General features: G+C 40.0%; 1 protein-coding gene across 1 annotated transcript in view; it reads right to left on the bottom strand.

Moving 5' to 3' along the window:
- Positions 1-2,399: 2,399 nt before the first annotated feature.
- Positions 2,400-20,020, bottom strand: part of LOC140169028 (uncharacterized) — a 29,377-nt gene continuing 11,756 nt past the window's right edge. The window contains exons 3-7 of the mRNA XM_072192313.1: positions 7,250-7,310; positions 6,479-6,583; positions 5,522-5,664; positions 4,384-4,441; positions 2,400-2,877 (exon numbers count right to left, since the gene is read on the bottom strand). Of these exons, the coding sequence (XP_072048414.1) occupies positions 2,648-2,877; positions 4,384-4,441; positions 5,522-5,664; positions 6,479-6,583; positions 7,250-7,310 (597 nt within the window). The 3' untranslated portion in view covers positions 2,400-2,647. The remainder of the gene's footprint in view (positions 2,878-4,383; positions 4,442-5,521; positions 5,665-6,478; positions 6,584-7,249; positions 7,311-20,020) is intronic.

The raw sequence follows: 20,020 nt of genomic DNA, 5'->3' as shown, positions 1-20,020 counted from the left end.
GCTGTGACCTTTATTTGCATACTTTCAATTTTAAATTGCCAACGGATTCTAATGTTTGAGCGCTGTCATGATTGCATGATAGAAGGGATCCTCACTGTGACATAATTCTTCCTTATTGATGTAAGAAAGGAAATCATTGCGATTGCAAGGGAATTCCCCGATATGTTGCAACTTCCAAGAAAGGGATAATTAACTCCTGCCAAGGTTGCAAGCAGAGAAGATTACTCTTTGTTGCCATGCTGTTTCTTGTTTTAATATCAATAAGACAAGAAGAGTCTTTAAAAAAAGTCAAGTTCATAGATCAGGTGTATAGTAATTTATTACAACTTTCAATTTTCATACACTGCACTGTACTGATTTGACAATAAATTTTAGAGTGATTTGAGGCATAATGAATGATACCTACATCCTGACTCTGGAAAATAATTGAAAAAAAAAAGATAATGATAAGATAAGATAAGATAAGATAAGATAAGATAAGATAAGATGAGATAAGGCAAGACAAGATGAGATAAGATGAGATAAGATAAGATAAGATGAGATAAGGCAAGACAAGATGAGATGAGATAAGATGAGATAAGATAAGATAAGATAAGATAAGATAAGATAAGATAAGATAAGATAAGATGAGATAAGGCAAGACAAGATGAGATAAGGCAAGACAAGATGAGATAAGATGAGATAAGATAAGATAAGATGAGATAAGATAAGATGAGATAAGATGAGATAAGATAAGATAAGATGAGATAAGGCAAGACAAGATGAGATGAGATAAGATGAGATAAGATAAGATGAGATAAGGCAAGACAAGATGAGATGAGATAAGATGAGATAAGATAAGATGAGATAAGGCAAGACAAGATGAGATAAGATGAGATAAGGCAAGACAAGATGAGATGAGATGAGATGAGATAAGATAAGATACGATAAATTTAAGATAAGAAAATTAGATAAAATACGATAAAATGGCCTACAATACGATCAAGATAAGATAAGATTGATGAGATATAGGATAAGATCAAGATAAGATAAGATGAGATTTATGAGATGAGATAAGTTATATAAGTGTAGATGAATTAAAATTAAAGAAATTATCATTTACACATAATCGCCATTTATTATGTAGGCCCTAACATGCATAATCAAATATATAAATTTCTCCTCGAAAATAAAACTTGTGCCAACGCATATAAACTATACAATTTATTTCGCACTTTTTATTTTTATGCTTTGTTTGTTTGTTTGTTTGTTTTTCGCCGCTAAAATACAAGTAAGTAAAATGTCACCTGTAACTATATGATAACTGCATCAATTCAAAACAAAATTAATAAGATAAAAATATAACACCATTTCATATTTCAGATCAAGGAAATGATATGAATGCATAAAATAAAACTCTTTTGCAAACGGGAAATACATGGCAGAAACAAACGACAATGAAAGAAAAACACGTGCGTCATTTCGATCACTTTTGTTCCCGGGCTTTGTTCATAGTTTGCACGTTTTGCAATATTAATAACTCGATCCGCAAACAAAAATTAACTATTTGTCTTTCGGGTAGAATCAGTATAGGCATAGACCTTCATAAAAATCCCCTTTATTATTATATCAATTACATTATATATTCAGAGATCTGGTAACAACGTTTGGAGTATTTTTGTGAGAAATGAGAGCACATCAGACATATCGAATTGCATTCTAAAAAGAATATCCTTCTGATATCAAATAATTTTGATTTCTTGAAATTCGCGATATAATACACATTTTATGGCAAATGATAAAAAAATGATATTTTTGATATTCAACAGTCCTCGAAATAAACGTTATAAATCTAATGATTATGTACTTAAAGTGTATGTAGCTGGGATGAAAAGCCGACGTTCAATTGAAAATGTTGACCTTTCGTATTGAAGATATGGATTTTTCCCAAAGCAGCCAAAAATATTAGGTCTTTCGGGGAAATTTGTATATCTTCAATATGATAGGTCAAAATTTTCAATTCATCGTCGACTTTTTAAGTGCTCATCATTAGATTTATAAAGTTTACTTCGAGGACAGTAAAATATCAAACATTTTAAAAATATCAAAATTTTTATAAAATTTGTATTATATCGCGAATTTCGCGTAGTAATTGGATTCCATGCCCCCAGTAATATACTTAACTTTTGTTACCACTGTGTTATTAGTTTTTGAGAAAAATGCAAAAATAGACACAAATTTATCGAGGGGTGTAGTACCCCTTAAGCTAAGTGAATAAGACTTTGGACACTGCATGCATTTGAGATTTAATTAAAACGACACAGCATTCAAACCGAGGATTTGTCAAGTATTACTATAGTTAACAATAGATGGGAATCTTGAAATACAGTAATTACACAAAATGTGGGCGAGACGACTCGACGACGTTGGGGTAAAAATTCAAGTACCGCATTTCCGAGGACTTCCGAGCTCAGGGACGTTCATATGTGTCCCTCAGGCGCATTGGAATTGATTATATGCACTTCGAGGACGCAAGTTTAGGTCCTGGGTGTGCACAAAGTCCTCGTTATGTTGGTGTGTTATCATGTGTCGTCCTCGGAAGTAATAGCAAGGCAAACACACCCCTCCCCAACACACACTCTTTCTCTCTTACCCCTTTAAAATCGCCTCAAGTTTCACCCAATAAATAGATACCGAAAAAACTGTCTTTTGAGATAAAGGTAAACCCAGTTTGTGCGTTTCTAGGACTAGACACCTTGACAAAGACTTCGTCTCCATCGAACAGTCTGTAGATTCCTGAATGAAAGCTGGAATGAGAGGCGATGTTGTCCTCAGAAGAACAGATTTGTGCCGCACTTCTCATCAGATTTTCAGGTTCTGGTCTGTATTGTTGATTTTCTGAACAAAAAATAGTTTTTGATTAAAATAAGAGTTACATAACTGTCTTATAGATTAAAACAATGTGGTATGTATTCATTTTAGTATGTTTTCATTTTTCATCAAATAACATAAATAAATTGAAGAAGACTGATGAGGAGATGTGTCAGGGAAGCTATCAAAATAAGGAGAACTGGCAGCGATATTATTCAGAGACAGGGTGATTTTGTCACTTGCCCAAAGGCAATCAAATATATCTGATAGTCAAGAGGCCAGTCACCAAGCTACCATAGCTCTGCTAACGTGAGTCATCTTATTGGGGGCCGACTATAATTAGGGCGTGGGCACCGGGTCTGATGGTAAGGATGGAGCACAGAGGTCGGTATACACAAGAGTCGTATTAGTTTACATGTTCACGTAATCGCCTGAACTCATTTGCATAGGTTTGGAGGTGGGCTGATCGTATTTTGATTCGTCGAACACCTAATTTGCATAGGTTTGGAGGTTTCCATATTTGGGTTTACCTAACGACCCGGACGTTGTTTACATCATGACGTCATTAGAGCTGGTCACTTCGTCAAACATCCGACGAACGAACGTTTGAAGTTTTCTTTTTATTACTGTTATATCGTGAAATACCATGTAGCTGAGGTGTTAGTCCAATATGCATAGGAAAATATTTCTGGCGATGACCCATGTTCACATTGGCTAAATAAGCTGTATTTTCGCTGGAAAGGGGCCGGGACGAGTCGGCCATTTTGTTTGCAAAAGGCATGTTCTTCGCCTGCGTTACTCGGAAGTGGCAGCACCAGAACAAATGACGTCATTTCTGGATTTCAGCCGGAACGGTTACGTTCACTGCCGTGCATCAGTATAGGCATCAGCTTATCTAGGTTTTACTAAAGTAAAACATCTTTGGGATGGAGACAGAAGCCATTTTCGGCAATTTTCCTATGGGATTTTTTTTAAATTTTTTATTATTTTAAAATTTAAAAAATGATGATGATGATGATGATGATGATGCTGACGACGACGACGACGACGACGACGATGATGTCAAGAGACCAGTCACCAAGCAACCATAGCTCTGCTAACGTGAGTCATCTTATTGGGGGCCGACTATAATTAGGGCGTGGGCACCGGGTCTGATGGTAAGGATGGAGACAGAAGCCATTTTCGGCAATTTTCCTATGGGATTTTTTTAAATTTTATTATTTTAAAATTTAAAAAATGATGATCATGATGACGACGACGACGATGACGATGACGACGATGATGATGATGATGATGATGACGACGACGAAGGCGACGACGACGACGACGACGACGATGATGATGATGATGATGATGACGACGACGAAGGCGACGACGACGACGACGACGATGATGATGATGATGATGAAGCTAATGCCATCAAGGCATCTTAAATGTTTATCTCATTAGTTATTGTCACCATTAATATCTACATAAGAGCAAAGGGCAAAAGTTGTGCTTGCCAACGATTAAAAGAAATGACAAAATACCTACCAACAACAGTGTTATGAAATACGGAACCTGACATATCATTATCCAGGTCCAAGTTGACCTATTAAGAAAGGATGATTAAAACCAGGAATTATTACAAAACGAACGGAAAGAACAGTGAAAGAGTTAAGTCCTTACACAGGTCCAAGTTGACCTATTAAAGAAAGAGGATTAAAACCAGTAATTATTACAAAACAAGAGGAAACAACAATGAAAGTATTTCGTCATTACCCAGGACCAAGTGGAAAGTATGATTGATTATAAAACAATGGAAAGAACAATACAAGTATTACGTAAAACAATATTATTGTGATTAACTTAATGATTAAACAGTACCGATTTCCTTATAACATACCAATAATAATATTAGAAAGCCTTTCCTGGTTTCTTTTTCATAAACTTTATAACCAATCATTTTGTGCTAAACCTGGCCTTGACAGTCGTTCTGAAATTAAAAAACTAATAGGCCTATTTATGTTCCAAAGCGATGAAATTAATAAATTCATTTTAGATCAAAAGAAGTTGCACTGAAAAGATAATCAAATCTTCAAAAAGCGAGATTCATTCTTGCCCGGGCATTCTTGGTTGTATATGCGGGGGTTTGATATAGCCAACAGCAACGACTTCCTTCGGAAACAGAGGCGCAGTGCTAGTGGTGCATGCAGGGGAGAGGCGTTATAGTTTCGTGGGGGTGCAGGTTGGTGGGGGATGAATTCGCGGGGAGAGCACGTTTTTTCATAAACATAAAACCTTGTGCATCTCTCCCCTTAATTTCATTTTCAGTCTTTCAAAATGTATGTTTGCGAAATTTACTCTTTCCCTATAAGGGTTTTTATAGTCCAAAAACTCAATAACTAAGTTACAAACAACAATCATTACCTTAACCCGAACGCAAAACTTCACCCAACTCAATTAACCCCGGGACTCTAACCTATAACCTAAGCCCTAATCCTAAACCTAACCATAACTATAACTACAACGCTAAACATAACTCTAACTCTAATTCTAACCCTGTCCTATAACCCAAATGCTATAACCCTAACCCTATAATCCTAACCTAACATGCCCTAATCTCTAACTTTAAACCTTCTCGGTCTAATGGCACTGCGGGCCAAGACGCTGTTCCCTCCGCACACCTTACCTTTGAATACACCAAGTAATATCCTTCAACAGAAATAGTCAAGCGTCCCCTTGTCACTTGCACTCCATTCACGTAACCTTTGCGGTGATTACTCACTACACGTACCCATGACGTAATGATAGTCTGACCACCAGGGTCAGGGGCTGAAGAAATAGAGTATAATCAGGTATGACAATAACTGTTATTTCGTTTGCAAAATCTTTGCACAATCACAATGCTTTGCTAAATTCAAGGTAAGGGGAGAACACTATAAACAAGAATATCAACATTCATTTTTACTTTCAATAGGGAGCATCCCATAAACTGTATTATAAGCCAGTAGGCACAAGCTGAGAAGTCGACGTCGATTGAAGTCGACGTCGAATCGACGTCGATTCCGTGACGACGTATCAACTAGTTCTCGTCGATCTGGCTTAAGGTTGGAATGTAGTTGAATTCGAGTCCCCATGCAACCCGTTTAAGCTACATTTCAACATAAGGTTGATATTGGTCAAAATATCATTGGTCGATGGAAATATTATAGGTTGCTTTCGATAACATTTGTCTTCTGACTTCACATTGGATCTAGATGAAGCCCTCTCCCAGTTGATGTAACAGCTTGTGAAATTATATTCTAGCGGGGGGTCTTCTTTACCTGGAAAGTAACCCTAACTTCAAATCCTAAATATTTCTAGCACTAATCCAACAGCCTAACCCTAATACGTGTACTCTATTTTGTAACCTAAAATAAATCTTAATTCTAAACTATACCTAAAAACTTGTCTAAACGCCCCCCTTTAATTGGCTGCCGAATTTGGCATTTTTTGACCAAGTTCTGACCGTCAGCTTGGACGTATATTTGACTCTGACGCAAACTTTCAAATCCAACAGTTATTTCAACTGTCGATTCGAGTTAATTGATCAGCCCTGTGGCCACTAGGGACAGTTCCACCGGTATATATACGAAAGCGTGTTTACCTGGTAGCCGATGATTGCCTTTCTTCGTCTTTTTTCCCAACAACAGGGCAGACGGTGGTAAATTTCCATGAACATTCCCTTGACTGCCCAAAGTCCGGCTATTCCCTGAGGGAGAAACAGAGAAAATTGGCTACCAATATTAAATATACTAGAACTTTTGTTAATCTTTTGCCCCAATGTGTTATATTTAGCGAGCTTAATTTTGGAGCTATATTGGTTGTCTCAATTGTCGATTCTATGCGCAGAATCGTAACCAATCGTTCATCACAATAAGCCTTTTTGAAAAATGTCGGGCACAAAAGGAGAGGGCGTACTTTGATTTAGGTAATCCTTTGTCAGCTGAGAAGCATACAAAAGATTACCCAAACAAAAACGTCCTCTCCTTCTGTGCCCGCCATACTTCAAAACCTTTTTGAAAAATGTTGGGCATAAAAGGAGAGTGCGTACTTTGATTTGGGTAATCTTTTGTCAGCTGAGACGCATACAAAAGATTACCCAAACCAATGTACGACCTCTCCGTTTGTGCCCGCCATACTTCAAAACCTTTTTGAAAAATGGCGGGCACAAAAGGAGAGGGCTTACGTACTTTGATTTGGGTAATTTTTTGTCAGCTGAGAAGCATACAAAAGATTACCCAAACCAAAGAACGCCCTCTCTTTTTGTGCCCGCCATACTTCAAAAAAGCTAATGGCTGCACATAAAAGAATATAACATCTGATGAGTAGTAATCCAATCATGTTTATACATACAGGATGTAGTGAATTATCTTACCTGACGGCGAGGCATGTGGCAGTAATCTGTTCAAAGAGTTTTGCGTCCACTTATCAACCAACTGGAAAAATAAAATTATATAGCAAATTTTATTTTGAAACGTGTACTATTAAAGCAGGTTGGTCAAAAGAACACGGTTAGACTCCCGGGGGGTCACTCCCATTGGGGCCTGTACACCATCCGCGATAATGAAAACGCGTAAAAAGGGTAGTTTTTCGTGGATATGCACGATACGCGCGTAACGCGTTTAGGGTGTCAAAAACATGAAATATTGGAAAAAAGGGTAGCAAAATTGCAATTGCTAATACGCGGAAATGAAATTTAGGGTATGAAATTTGATGCAAGGAGTAGTAGGTTTTTGCCGATTCTAGCACATTTCTGTCATTTCCCGTGTAAATCGTCCCCAACCATCAAATACACAGTAAAATCACAAAAACCTGTGTAACTGCCGTGTAAATCGACTCAACCACCAAATACACAGTAAAATCACAGAAACCTGTTTATTTCTGTGTAAATCGACCCCAACCACCAAATTACACATACAATCACAGAAATGCTGTGTAACTGCCGTGTACACAGGATTACACAGAAAAACATCCTTGCATTTTTAATTCACCCCAATCCAAATTACACGGAAAAATTCCCCTGTAAATTAACCCACCCAAAAAAAAAATGCAGGGAAAAAATTCCCCTGCATCTCAAATCAAAAAAATTGATATTCTACACACAAAAAATCCCCCTGTATCTCATATCCTGTCTTCAACTAATATGACCTTGAGCTGACCCAAGTAGGGGAACAATCAATTTGTCTAACCGGAAACCTAGCCTGGAGGCAACTCGCAAATCCTTGACTAGCACACTTATGTACACTGTTGAGTTGCAGGAAGTGAGACAAAGTGGTTTTATGCTAAGCGGGAAGAATCCACTTTGTTTTGTTTACTATAGGCAGAATGTTTATCTAACTCCAAACCTATAGCCTGGAGACATTTACATTTTTATGTTTAAGGATGGGTATGATTATTCATCCTGAAAGCATCATGGGTAATATTTTTAATCAGCTAGCAGCCGATGCAGTGGCTGTCAAAGGTTATATGTCTACACCGGAAGTAGCAGCCAATGTATTGGCTATCAAAAATCTACTTGTGTGTATTGGAAGTAGCAGCCGATGCAGTGGCTGTCAAAGGTTATATGTCTACACCGGAAGTAGCAGCCAATGCATTGGCTATCAAAAATCTACTTGTGTGTATGGTAAGGTATGAACAATCATCCTAAAATTATTTTAATTTTTTCCCCGATTAATAAAAAATAATTTTTGGTTTAAGAAAATCCCAATTAATAAAAAACAAAATGGATCAATTACAAACGTTGGCTGGGATTACAAAACTCATGGATGAAAACGTTCATCGGTCACCGGAGTCACTTAGCCAGGGGTTATGGTGCCCTGTAAAGAATGATAATGATGAAACAGTTTACGTCTTATCAAAGGGTTATAAATACATAGATAAAGTCTGTAAAGAATCGGGAGCTACTTATTTTGACCTTGGGATGATAGGTGCTGCGATAATCGGTAATGAAAACATCGTCATCCTCTACAAAGAATGGGGTGCTACAGATTTTGAATGCGCGATGTATTATGCCGCGTACGGCGGACACGAAAACATAGTCAGACTCTTTATAGAATGGGGCGCTACCGATTTTGACAGAGCGATGGAATGTGCCGCATACTGCGGGCACGAAAACATCGTCAAGCTCTGTATAGAGTTCGGTGCCACCGATCTTGACAGCGCGATGAGGGGTGCCGCATTCGGTGGATACGAAAATATTGTCATACTCTGCAAAGAATCTGGCGCTACCGATCTTGACGGCGCGATAGAAAGTGCAGCGTTGAGTGGACGCGAAAACATAGTCAGACTCTGCAAAGAATGGAGCACTACCAATTCTTGACCACGTCCTGTATTATCAAAAAATAAATGGCTGATTCTCTATATTTTGAATGCTCCGATGATGAAATATTTCAACAATTAGAAGATGCGTCTAAGGGAAATTTTTTCATGTGGAATGGGACTAGTCTTGGAAACTTATTTGTCGCGGCAAGCGGGTACAACGGAGAAAAGATTAGACATCAAGCCGTTAACTTAATGTTGTGTTTTGTCAATTGGTACAAAGATAGATATAGGATGAGATTGTGTATGAGACCACCATGGATTTTTCCCGAGAGAACCGAAGAAATAGAAATATTGGAAAAGTTAATAGATTTTGTTATGAATGAACTACCAATTGGGAAAAAAGACACGATTGCGTTAAAAAATTATCGAGACAAATTTGGTTTTGTGAATAAATTTCATGAAATAAAAAGATGATCGTAGCATTTTGGATTCTTACGAGCGCTCTTTTGGATTCTCCCGAGAGAAGAATCAGGATGGAAGCCAAACGCATGACAGAAATTTTAAAAGCCTACAACGATGCTAAAGAGACAGAATGAGTAGGTCGTGCAGAAATAAAAAAAACCTCTTGTGATTATTAATCACAAGAGGTTTTTTGTTGTAGTTTACCACACCCAGTTTAAAATGGTTGTAATCAAGTAGGTTACTACAAATGCGGCGTATCCAGTAACTAAAGGATCCCGTCCAGCACAAAATTCCCACGGTTCTCTAGGTACACCATCTTTGTATCTACCTTCTGCTTTTACTAACCCGTTTTTGTACCAACATGTTATATACACAGGATAATTGTCATCAAACACCATCTCAGCCTTCATTTTTGTTTTTTCCTCGTCGTATTTGAAATCGGGTCGAATCTTGGTGGAGTCAATTTTTTTTTTTTTTTTTTACTGTTTTGGGGTTCACCTCTGTTAAGATTTTTTTTTTTGCACAGTTAATCAGATTTATACCAACTTTTGATAGTTCCATCAGGCAAACGTTCACTTTTCAGTTGGCCGTTTTCGTACCATCTCCTTGATGCTTTATCAGGAAATGTTTCAAACACCAGTTGACCGTTCTCGTACCATCTCCTTGATGCTTTATCAGGAAATGTTTCAAACTCCAGTTGACCGTTCTCGTACCATTCCCTCGTGGTTCCATCCGGCAATTTTTCACTCATCAGTTGACCATTTTTGTACCACCTCCTTTCAGTTCCATCCAAACGTTCGTACTGCATTTGTTGAGTTTCCATACTTTTATTTACAATATTTTTTTAAAAAAAAAAAAAAAAAAATCCCGTGGCACAATTAAGTGCCACGGGATTTTTTTTTTTTTTTTCTTTTTGTCGTAGTTTACCACACCCAGTTTAAAATGGTTGTAATCAAGTAGGTTACTACAAATGCGGCGTATCCAGTAACTAAAGGATCCCGTCCAGCACAAAATTCCCACGGTTCTCTAGGTGCGTAGTCTTTGTATCTACCTTCAGCTTTTACTAATCCGTTTTTGTACCAACACGTCATGTACGTGGGATAATTATCATCAAACACCATCTCAGCCTTCATTTTTGTTTTTCCCTCGTCATAGTACCATCTCCAAACGCCGCATGGTTTTTTTTCATCATCCCACATTTCTTTCCGATACTCTCCGTACGCTTTCAGGTTCTCAACCCAGTTGTCATCCGTTAGATTTGGAAGATCCATTTTATTTAAACGTGGTTATTTGTACAAAACGAACTTAAATTCTATCTTAGGCAGAATGAGTACAAAAATAAAAAAAACCTCTTGTGATTAATAATCACAAGAGGTTTTTTTGCCATAGTTTACCACTTCCATTTCATAAAGGATGTAGCAATGGATGTAGCACCGTACCCTGCTATAAATGCAGTTAATACAACAATCAAGGGGTCACACTCAGTACAAGAGTCCCACCATGTTTTATGACCGAAAAGAGTAAAAGCTGGTACACCATCTTCTCTGTATTTACCTTCTGCTTCTACTAATCCGTCTTTGTGCCAACTTGTTATATACGTGGGAATGTTGTCATCAAACACTATCTCAGCTTTCATTTTTGTTTTTTCTTTGTTATGATACCATCTCCAAACGCCGTATGGTTTTCCTTTATCGTCCCACATTTCTTTTCGATACTCTCCATACGCTTTTAGGTCCTCAACAAAGTTGTTATCCGTTAAATATGGAATATCCATTTCTTTTATTTTATTCTTTTATTTATTTATATCACGTTAGTCCAGCAAAACTTCGTGCTCCGTAAAATTCGAGATGTGATTTTCAACGAAATGCTGTATGATTTCTTGCTTGGTTAAATTTTTTTCGTAGAAGCTAAGTATTCCCAGTTGCTCAAAATTCATGTTGATTCCAAGGAGACTTACCAGGGCTTGAGTTCTGTAGACATCTGCTGAAACCCCGTTGATCCAAAAGCAAAGCTTATTTTCAACGTACTCGATCGAGACATGATGCATAATCGTAGTGTCCGTTTGAACGGATGTGGAAAAGAGGGTTTGCCGCGCGTTATTTATCACTTTGAACGATATCGAGTCGTCGGTCCAAGTAATATTTAGGTACATGAAAAAATTCTGATTAGACTGAAACGTCAAAGAACAAGCGTTCGCTGGGGCGTTCGGCGGGTTCACTCCCGAATATAAAGAAAAGAGAGGTTCCAAGGCTGAGCAATAAAATGTGGGTTGTTGAAGAAAATTTCTAAAGGTCTAGTGAGTCGCATGGGAGTCAAATCTTTTCCGGGATTCGGCAAATTCGTAAACCCAGCAGTGATGCCAATTTGCATAGGCCTAGCGTTGAAAGTGTTGTTCATTCCGTTTTAATTTCGATCAACTTGTCTCTCTCCAAGTCGATGTTTTTTTGGCTCGGATGGAAACATAGTGCGTTCCGTCTTCGTTCATCCATACCATGAATCTCCCCAAAACATGCAAGCTGGTATCGTGCTCGTGTCCAATTTGCCGGTCTACGTACTCTTTTGTCACAGCGTCCTCGTTGTCCGTGGGAGTTCCGAGACCCGTGACTCTATTGCCGCTCATAGCGAGTTCGCCGGTCATCGAGTCGCCATCCTTCGAAACTTTTCTGTCGTTTAACCATGAGGTTAGGCTGGTCACGGAACCCATAGTAGCTGCATCTTGCGGCTCGGTTGGATTCATCAACCCCGTTATTTTTTTTCCTCCCATGTTAATCCTTCCGGTCATTCGCGCTCCAGTTTTTTGACGTACGCGGAAAGATCTACATCTTCGCCAGCTATTGACGTCGATTTTGTTTCGATCGTTGGTCCCCAGATAGACATTCTTTCTTTTATTTTATCGGATTTCAAATTCCAAATCCAGCGGTTGATCGTGATTATCGAGCTTTCTCGAAGAATGTTTCCATTCTACTTTGAAGTTGAAGTCGAGCTCGTGGATGGTTCCGTTTTGCAGTTTTTTGAAACTCGGTTTTTCATAGGTCGAAACGAAGTATTTCCCGAACGCGGCGTTTGTGAGATCGATAGACCCAAGAACCTGACCTCCCTGCAGAACGTCGCCGTTGTTTTTGAGATTGCCCGTGGTTGACAGCTGATTTAGGTACACGAGAATTCTTTGAGGTAAAAATTCTATCGCCCGATCTCCCGTGTATTCACCATCTGCTAGCCACCCTTCGTCGTCCAATCCGAACATTTCTTGAACGCGGTCCGGAAACCAAATCTGATACTGCTCGTGAATTCTCATGTTGAGTTTCCCATCGCGTTTGTCGAATTTGAATTCGAAACCGTCGATTTGACTCGTGAATTCATTTACGAGTCGGTCAAAATTATACAGCCCCGGGCTTATTTTTATCGCTTCTTCAGGTCCCTGCCCTCCTTGAGTGTACCTCCATTCGAGTTCTTCTTCGACGTTGAACCAACCTACTCGACCCGAGATCCTTTTGATTCCAATTTTTAAGTTTTTGCCGTTATTGTCTATACTTTGCAACGGGCGATAAGGTTTTCCTTTGCCGGTGCCGGTAATTGTTCTTTTGTAATTTTTTCTTTTATCTTTCAATAAAATGAGAATCGGAGGAGTATTGGAACCGAAGTACGGTTTCAGTCTCGTGAATCAAGAAATTCAAGTCAGCAAAAAGGAACATTTTACGTAAGATTTCCCAGTTTGTGGCAAAAGTACAAACTTCCGAGAGTCACGGACAAAACCGTGTACGATGACTGGCTCTCCAACCAGATGCAATTTTGGCAAAACCAGCTGAACTTCGCGGTCTGGTGCGCCACGTCAGGATGCGGGGTGTCCAAAGAACTTCTCAGTCACAAAGATCCGATGATTCGATCCGTGTTCAGATTTCACGCATATTATCAGATCAGAAGAATCCTGTCGGAAATGTCCTGTCCACTACCCTCGGAGGAATCCTTCAATCCTCTGAACAACGGGATCGACACCCACGCTTACGAAAGAATTTGCAACGAATTCGGAGTGTCCGCGAGAGCTAATTGGAGACAAAAGTTCGATCTTTCCAACGGAATGGGCAGTTACTTCTTCAACAAAACAATTTTACGACTGGAAATTCGTGACCACCAAAAATGGTCGAAGCTTACCAACGGAGGAAACTACAGTCAGTCGATGGACTGGAAAGTTCACTTTGACGCGGACAGCTTCGGAGGTGTGGACAATCAGACTGACAAGATTCTATACATTGAACAGCTGTTCGATCACGATCCGGATATAACCGACAGATCCATTCGGAAAGGAGATGCCATGGCTGCTATCGGCAGTTTCGTGGCAGACACTTGGAACGAGGGTTTTACACGTGCGGGAGTTTCGAGAATCAACGACTCCGTCAGGACTTACACGTGGGCAATTCTTGGATCCCAAGCTCAAGCCAGATCCGGCATCCTGCGTTCCGGCAAGGCGTTCGACGCTCAGAAACAATTTCTAGCAAACGTCGAGGATGCGATCAACTCGGTCGTGGATCTTCCGGACTCGATCGACAGATACCAGAGAACTCTTCAGTACGCTCAAAGCAAACTGGATTTTGTCGTGGGTCACGGACTTTACTTGCTCCCGAGCAACATGGAAATCCTCGTGGGATCCGTGAACGGATACAACAATTTCATCCAAATCGCCACGGATGACATGCAGATAGGGCTAAACTCAAGCGTAAACACCGACTTTCGACCGAATGTTGAAGACAGTGCTCCTGAGGAAAGTCCGTTGTTTTTAGAGGAGGTTGAAAGTCCACCCTTGACTGAAAGTCCACCCTTGACTGAAGAGCCTCTAATGCATGATGAGAAAAAGCTTTCTCTTTTTGGCAGCCGCTGCAATTTTCTTATTTTTCTGGGTTTAAAAAAAATAAGTTGGATTAAAACTCGGTAACACACACAAAAAGTCTTCTCACTAAATTCTAGTGAGAAGATTTTTTTTACTTCTTTGACAAATTCCATAACTGTAGTGTACAACAAAATTCCAACACCCAAAGCTAATGTCCATATGTGATCAGCTAGAAATCCAGCAACAGACCCCGCAGCTTTGAGACAGAAATTCACAACAGCCCCGATGATCCCTGGAAGTGCGATCAAAGCTTTGTCTCCAAGTTTCAAAAGGAGATTGGCTATTTTCTTGAGCTGATCCTTAATCCAATCGGTCCAAGTTTTAGGCTTTGGTGGGGTTCGGGTCCTGGTGATGGTCCAGGTTCAGGACCTGGGTCTGGTTTAGGAGGACCTGGTTTTGGTTCTGGAGGCTTCGGCGTAATCGCTGAGACTGCGGATTTGGTGGCTAACAGAATACCCTCGACGACGGTTGCTATCGTCATTCCGATGGCTGTGAGCAGCGAAACTATGGTAACACCCTCTCGTCTAAAGAGTTCTCGAATCCGACTTCCCGTGGTAGCATCGCTGTCTATGAAACTTTCGATCGATCTTCGCAAACGCTGAAGCGAATTTCTGACCTTGGCATCTTGATCTGCGATGGCGTTGTCAAACTCTTTGATATCGCTTTCAAGCTCCCTAGCTCTTTCAGCATCTTCTTCGCTGACAGGTAGCAGAGGCTCTCCTTCATCACCTTCGTAAGTTGGGTTAGTAAAACCTGACCGAACCGCGTCCTTTAGACTTTAATTCTTTCAGTTCAGTTTCCTTTTCATTCCTTCTTCGGACAAGGTGCTCATAGACATCAGACAGCTTCTTGAGTTGTCCTCGTTCGGTTAAAAATTTCGGATTTCTTCGTGATCTACAAGAGGATCATTTGGCAATTCATTGGCTAAACCTTCCATGTCTTGGTTTGATTTTTGAAGACCCTCCAAAACTCTTTTAGTGTTGTTTGGTCTACCAGCGGGTGTAGTGGTTAGGGGTGATACATCTCCCGCGCTAGTTGACGCTTTTTCGGCACTTTCCTGCACTTGCGGCGTTGATCCTCGTTTGAAATCCTTGATTCCGAGACCTACTTTCACAAAATTGGTACCTCCTGGATCTTTGCCTTTGACTTGTTTAGCTATCGATTCTAGGGGGTAAAATTCGCTCGAATTTTGTTTGGTTAACCAAACTTGTTTTTTTCTGTAACTAACTTTGATTCTTCCGGTTTCATCTACCGCAAAAACCGCTTCAGTAGCAAAGATCGTTCCTTGTTGCGTGTATCCTAAGCGTTTCACGTAATCCCGAAACTCATCCCTAGCCAGTTCCGCTTTTTGTCGATTCAATGTTTTGACGGTTCTCCTCAGGGAAGGACTGTCTTCACGAAGTTTTAATAGATCGAGTCGATCGTTGAGATCTTCGATGGAATTTCGACTCTTATCGGAAACGAAACTCACATCGGGATTTTCCCAACCGACGCTTCCTCGTCGTCTCTGACCCTCCGTTTGTATTTGCTCATCACCAAAATCAGTCTCAGCCGGTGTACCACCAACTGCTCCCGTGGTATCTCCGATCGTATCTTCGAATTCATCGAAGTCATCCATCTGAATGTCTTCTCGAGGATTAAAATCTGCCATCTTTTGGTTTTATTTTACGTATAAATAAAAGATGGCGACTGAATACGGATACAAATTGGACCCATACCGACAACTTCGTAATGCACGAGGAATCAATGGTATTCGACGCAGCATTCGAAACACACACGTTCCAAGTACTATCAATCAGGGTGAAATCCTCACAGTGAGGTTCCCAGACCTTGGAAAAAATGATGTCATAGTCCCTGGAACTAGCAGACTTTCATTCAATGTTGATTTGAATTCTGCGGCTGGTGGAAACCAAGATGTTAATCGAACAATCGTAAATAATCTTGGAAGAGCGATAGTGTCAAAAATTGAGGTCAAATTGGAAGGACAGAGCATATACACCCTGAACGATGCTGACGTTTTCCTGTGCTATCAAGATCTTTGGAAAACAACCAAGGAGCGATCAAATGCCGTCTATCAGGGTATTCAATCTGGAGCAGGGCGTAAGCACAGAATAGATGCCGGTGACAAAGTGCCGACGCCAAGGATATTGCCGTGGACAAGAATTATGGCAACATGTTCTGCATCCCGTTGGACTTTGAAATGCTGAGTTCCCACAACCCATTTTTCCAGTTCGAGTTAAAAGACAGACTCTCTTACGAACTAACTTTTAACAACTATGGGAAAGTGATAGTTTCCACAGACACAGCTGCCAGTTACTCCATTTCTAACATTCACCTGGAGTTTGATGTGGTAAGCTCACAAGAGACGGCGATGATGATCAAAAACATGTACGATGGAAAAAGCGTGGTTATGTACGATAGAGTTATGAGACACAGCAAGGAGTCGCTGGACAAATCAAACACCGTCTGGAATATTGTCCTGACACCACGAGCAAAGTCCATGAAAGGCATTTTGATTCTTTTCGTAGATCCCGCGGATGGAGGAGCCGATTACGCTCGAGATTCTGAGAAATTGTACAACCCAAAAATCAAAAAAGTCTCAGCCACTCTAGACGGAAACCCAAACCAGCTGTATGCAAGCGGAATGTTACCTCACAACCATTTTGAAGAAATTCAAAAGCACTTTGCGGATGGAAAATTCAGAACCGTCCCACACATAATCAAAGAAGCGGAATTGGCCGATGTGATTTTACCAGATTATCTCACGACCAAGTATGGACTCTGGTTGGACATGAGAACCACGGATGATGACACGTTGCATGGATCTGGTAGGAAAATTGAAGGAGCTAGTCAGAGTATTCAAATCGAAATCGAAAAAGAAGCCGAGGCTGCAGGAGCGTTGAACGCTTACGTGTACTACATACAGGATGCAAAGGTGAATATCGAAGCCGGAAAATTGCAGAGCGTGAAATACTAGAATAAAAGATGTTTCCAAAACACGCGCACTCGGCTATAATCTGCGGAGCCACCGGCTGTGGCAAGACTGAATTTGTTTTGGATTTACTCGAGAGGGAATACAAGAATTTCTTTGAATACATCATAATCGTTTGCCCTACCTGGACGCGCAACAAAGCGTACTTAAACAGATCCTGGTTTTTTAAGGACGTTGATGTCATTCCAATGGATCCTAACTGGTGTCCAAAGTCCGACGATTGGCTGAACGATTGTTTGAAATTTGTCTACAAAACTTATGGAATACAAGACGGACACACACTTTTCATTATCGACGACTGCAGCTCTGACAGATCATTAACCAAAAAGAAACAGATGCTTTCTCAGCTAGCATTCTCGGGAAGACACGATAATTGCTCCGTTTGGGTGCTTACACAAAAATATAACTCCATCGTTACCGATCTCAGAGAGCAGACAAAATGGACAGCCTTGTTTTACACAAAAGATCAAGATAGTTTCGGCGAGACTCTAAGGGAGAACGATATAATCCCAACTCTAGAAGAGAAAAAAGAAGAAAAAAAAAAAGCTAGCTAAACAAAAACATTCCAAACTAATTCTAATTACCGAGCAACCGACTGAGTACTGGTGGCAAAAATAATCTTAAGATAAAAAAGCAAGATGACTGAAATTGAAGATATAGTTAACGAGGCGATGACCGTGGACGTTCTGCCCACCCTGAGCGAAACGCCTACCATAGGCGGAATGTCTACCTTAGACGGTACGGCTACACGGGAGGAACCTGTCAACACGGACTCTACTAAAACGGAACAGCTGCGGGAACGGTTGATCGGCGTAGCAGAGGCAGGAAAAAGCAAAGAGTATTTGGGAAAGACCATAACCTCCGCTGAGATCGATAGGCTTGATCAAAAGAGCCTGATGAGACTCTACGCCAGATACGAGGCTCACATGGGTGGGATAGTGACCAGGTCAATGAAAAAGCACTTCGTTACCGCTTACGTAAATTTGGTCGGACTCTTCCTTCCAAAAATTTGGCGATTACTGATCGCGATGCTCTGGAAGAGTCTCTGAACGAAGGGCCCTTTATTGATTTAGCTTTAAACAAATGGACCTGTGGGCTGTATCATAGTTTTGGACGTATGCTAGCTCCGTTGGAGGCTATTCTGTTAACTAGCAACGGTGTTAAAAAGTTGACTTTCCACCAGAAGCGAAGTGCACAGTAGACGACTCCCCAAGTATTGATGTGATTGATTAACCCTTTGAAGTTTGCAAAACAGTTTTTAAGATATAACTTTTTTTATATTCTAAAAATGCCATTTATTTCTTCGGTTAGCGATTTGATCGATTTTTCTCCAGAAGAAAACCCTAGTTGGAGAAAGGGCGAATTTCCAAGCATCAAAGATGCCATTCGAGAGATTCTGAAGTGCAAAAGATGAATAATTGCGAGGTTCCGAAAGACTTTCTCTTGACGGAATTTGTTTATCATTGTCTAGACGAAGAATATCACGGATTTCAAAACCTATCGCAAACGCGAGAGTTTCTATCGAACCTTGACCCCGATGACACCTCCTTACAAGCAAAAGAAACGCTCAACCTACACGAAGCCTGCCAAAATTTAATGAGTGATAGCAATTTTGGGTTTCTAGAAGAAAACTTGATTAGACAGACCAACAAAATTGTGAGGAAAAATCTTCCGTTAGAATTTGGCGAAACAAAGCCCGGAGAGTATAGTCGGGCTCGGAGGTTTACAACGTTTATGGGTCAGAGACACGAGTATCGCATGCCTGAAGATATGGAAATGGCGGCAACAATAGATTCAATAGTTTGTTTATTCAAAGCAGGGAAGATCCTGACGAGGAAAAAAGATTGTTGAATACCTTCAAAGCTTGCGCATATTTTGTAACCGAAATGCTCGAACTGCATCCTTTTTTCGGACGGAAACGGAAGAACCGTAAGGCTGATGGCAAGCTACATACTTTCTTCATTTTCACCGTTTCCGACTCCGCTTTACAACATTTTTAGCGAATCCAGCAAGGATGATTTTACAAGGACCGTGATTTTAGGAAGAAGCGAATCGCCAGCTCTGTTGACTACCATGATGATCGAATGCAATCTTTTCTTCTGGAGACAACTCGTAAAGCAACAAAAACCCGTCTAGTATGGAAAGGGTTAAGATCCTGAAACTAAAAATTCAAGAGGAAGTATTTATTCCTCTTGAATTTTTTTGGTTTGACTAAACTTTAAAAAAAAAAAAAATATTACAAAAGTTTCAAAACTAAAAAAAATGTTCGAGAAAAATATCCCTCGAACATTTTTTTTATGAGTCGCGGCAACTACTTTATAATTTACCGTGTAAATTTTTACACTTTTTATTTTTTTAAAATTTACAACTCTTTCCAAATCTACATTCTTGTTCAAAATCTCTGGGAGAGTGAGCGTCTTTGCATTCTTTAATGTTGGGACATTGCTTATTTTGCTGGTAAAATTTGCACAGTCGGATTATTACCCTGGGGACGCGTCGTTTTTTTCGCTCGAGCCTTTCGAGACGTTGCCGTTCTAACCTTTTTGCAT

This window comes from Amphiura filiformis, chromosome 14, assembly GCF_039555335.1.
Source record: "Amphiura filiformis chromosome 14, Afil_fr2py, whole genome shotgun sequence".
Taxonomy (NCBI): Eukaryota; Metazoa; Echinodermata; class Ophiuroidea; order Amphilepidida; family Amphiuridae; genus Amphiura; species Amphiura filiformis.
Note: the sequence above shows the minus strand (reverse complement) of the source record. Positions and strands in the feature narration are given on the sequence as shown.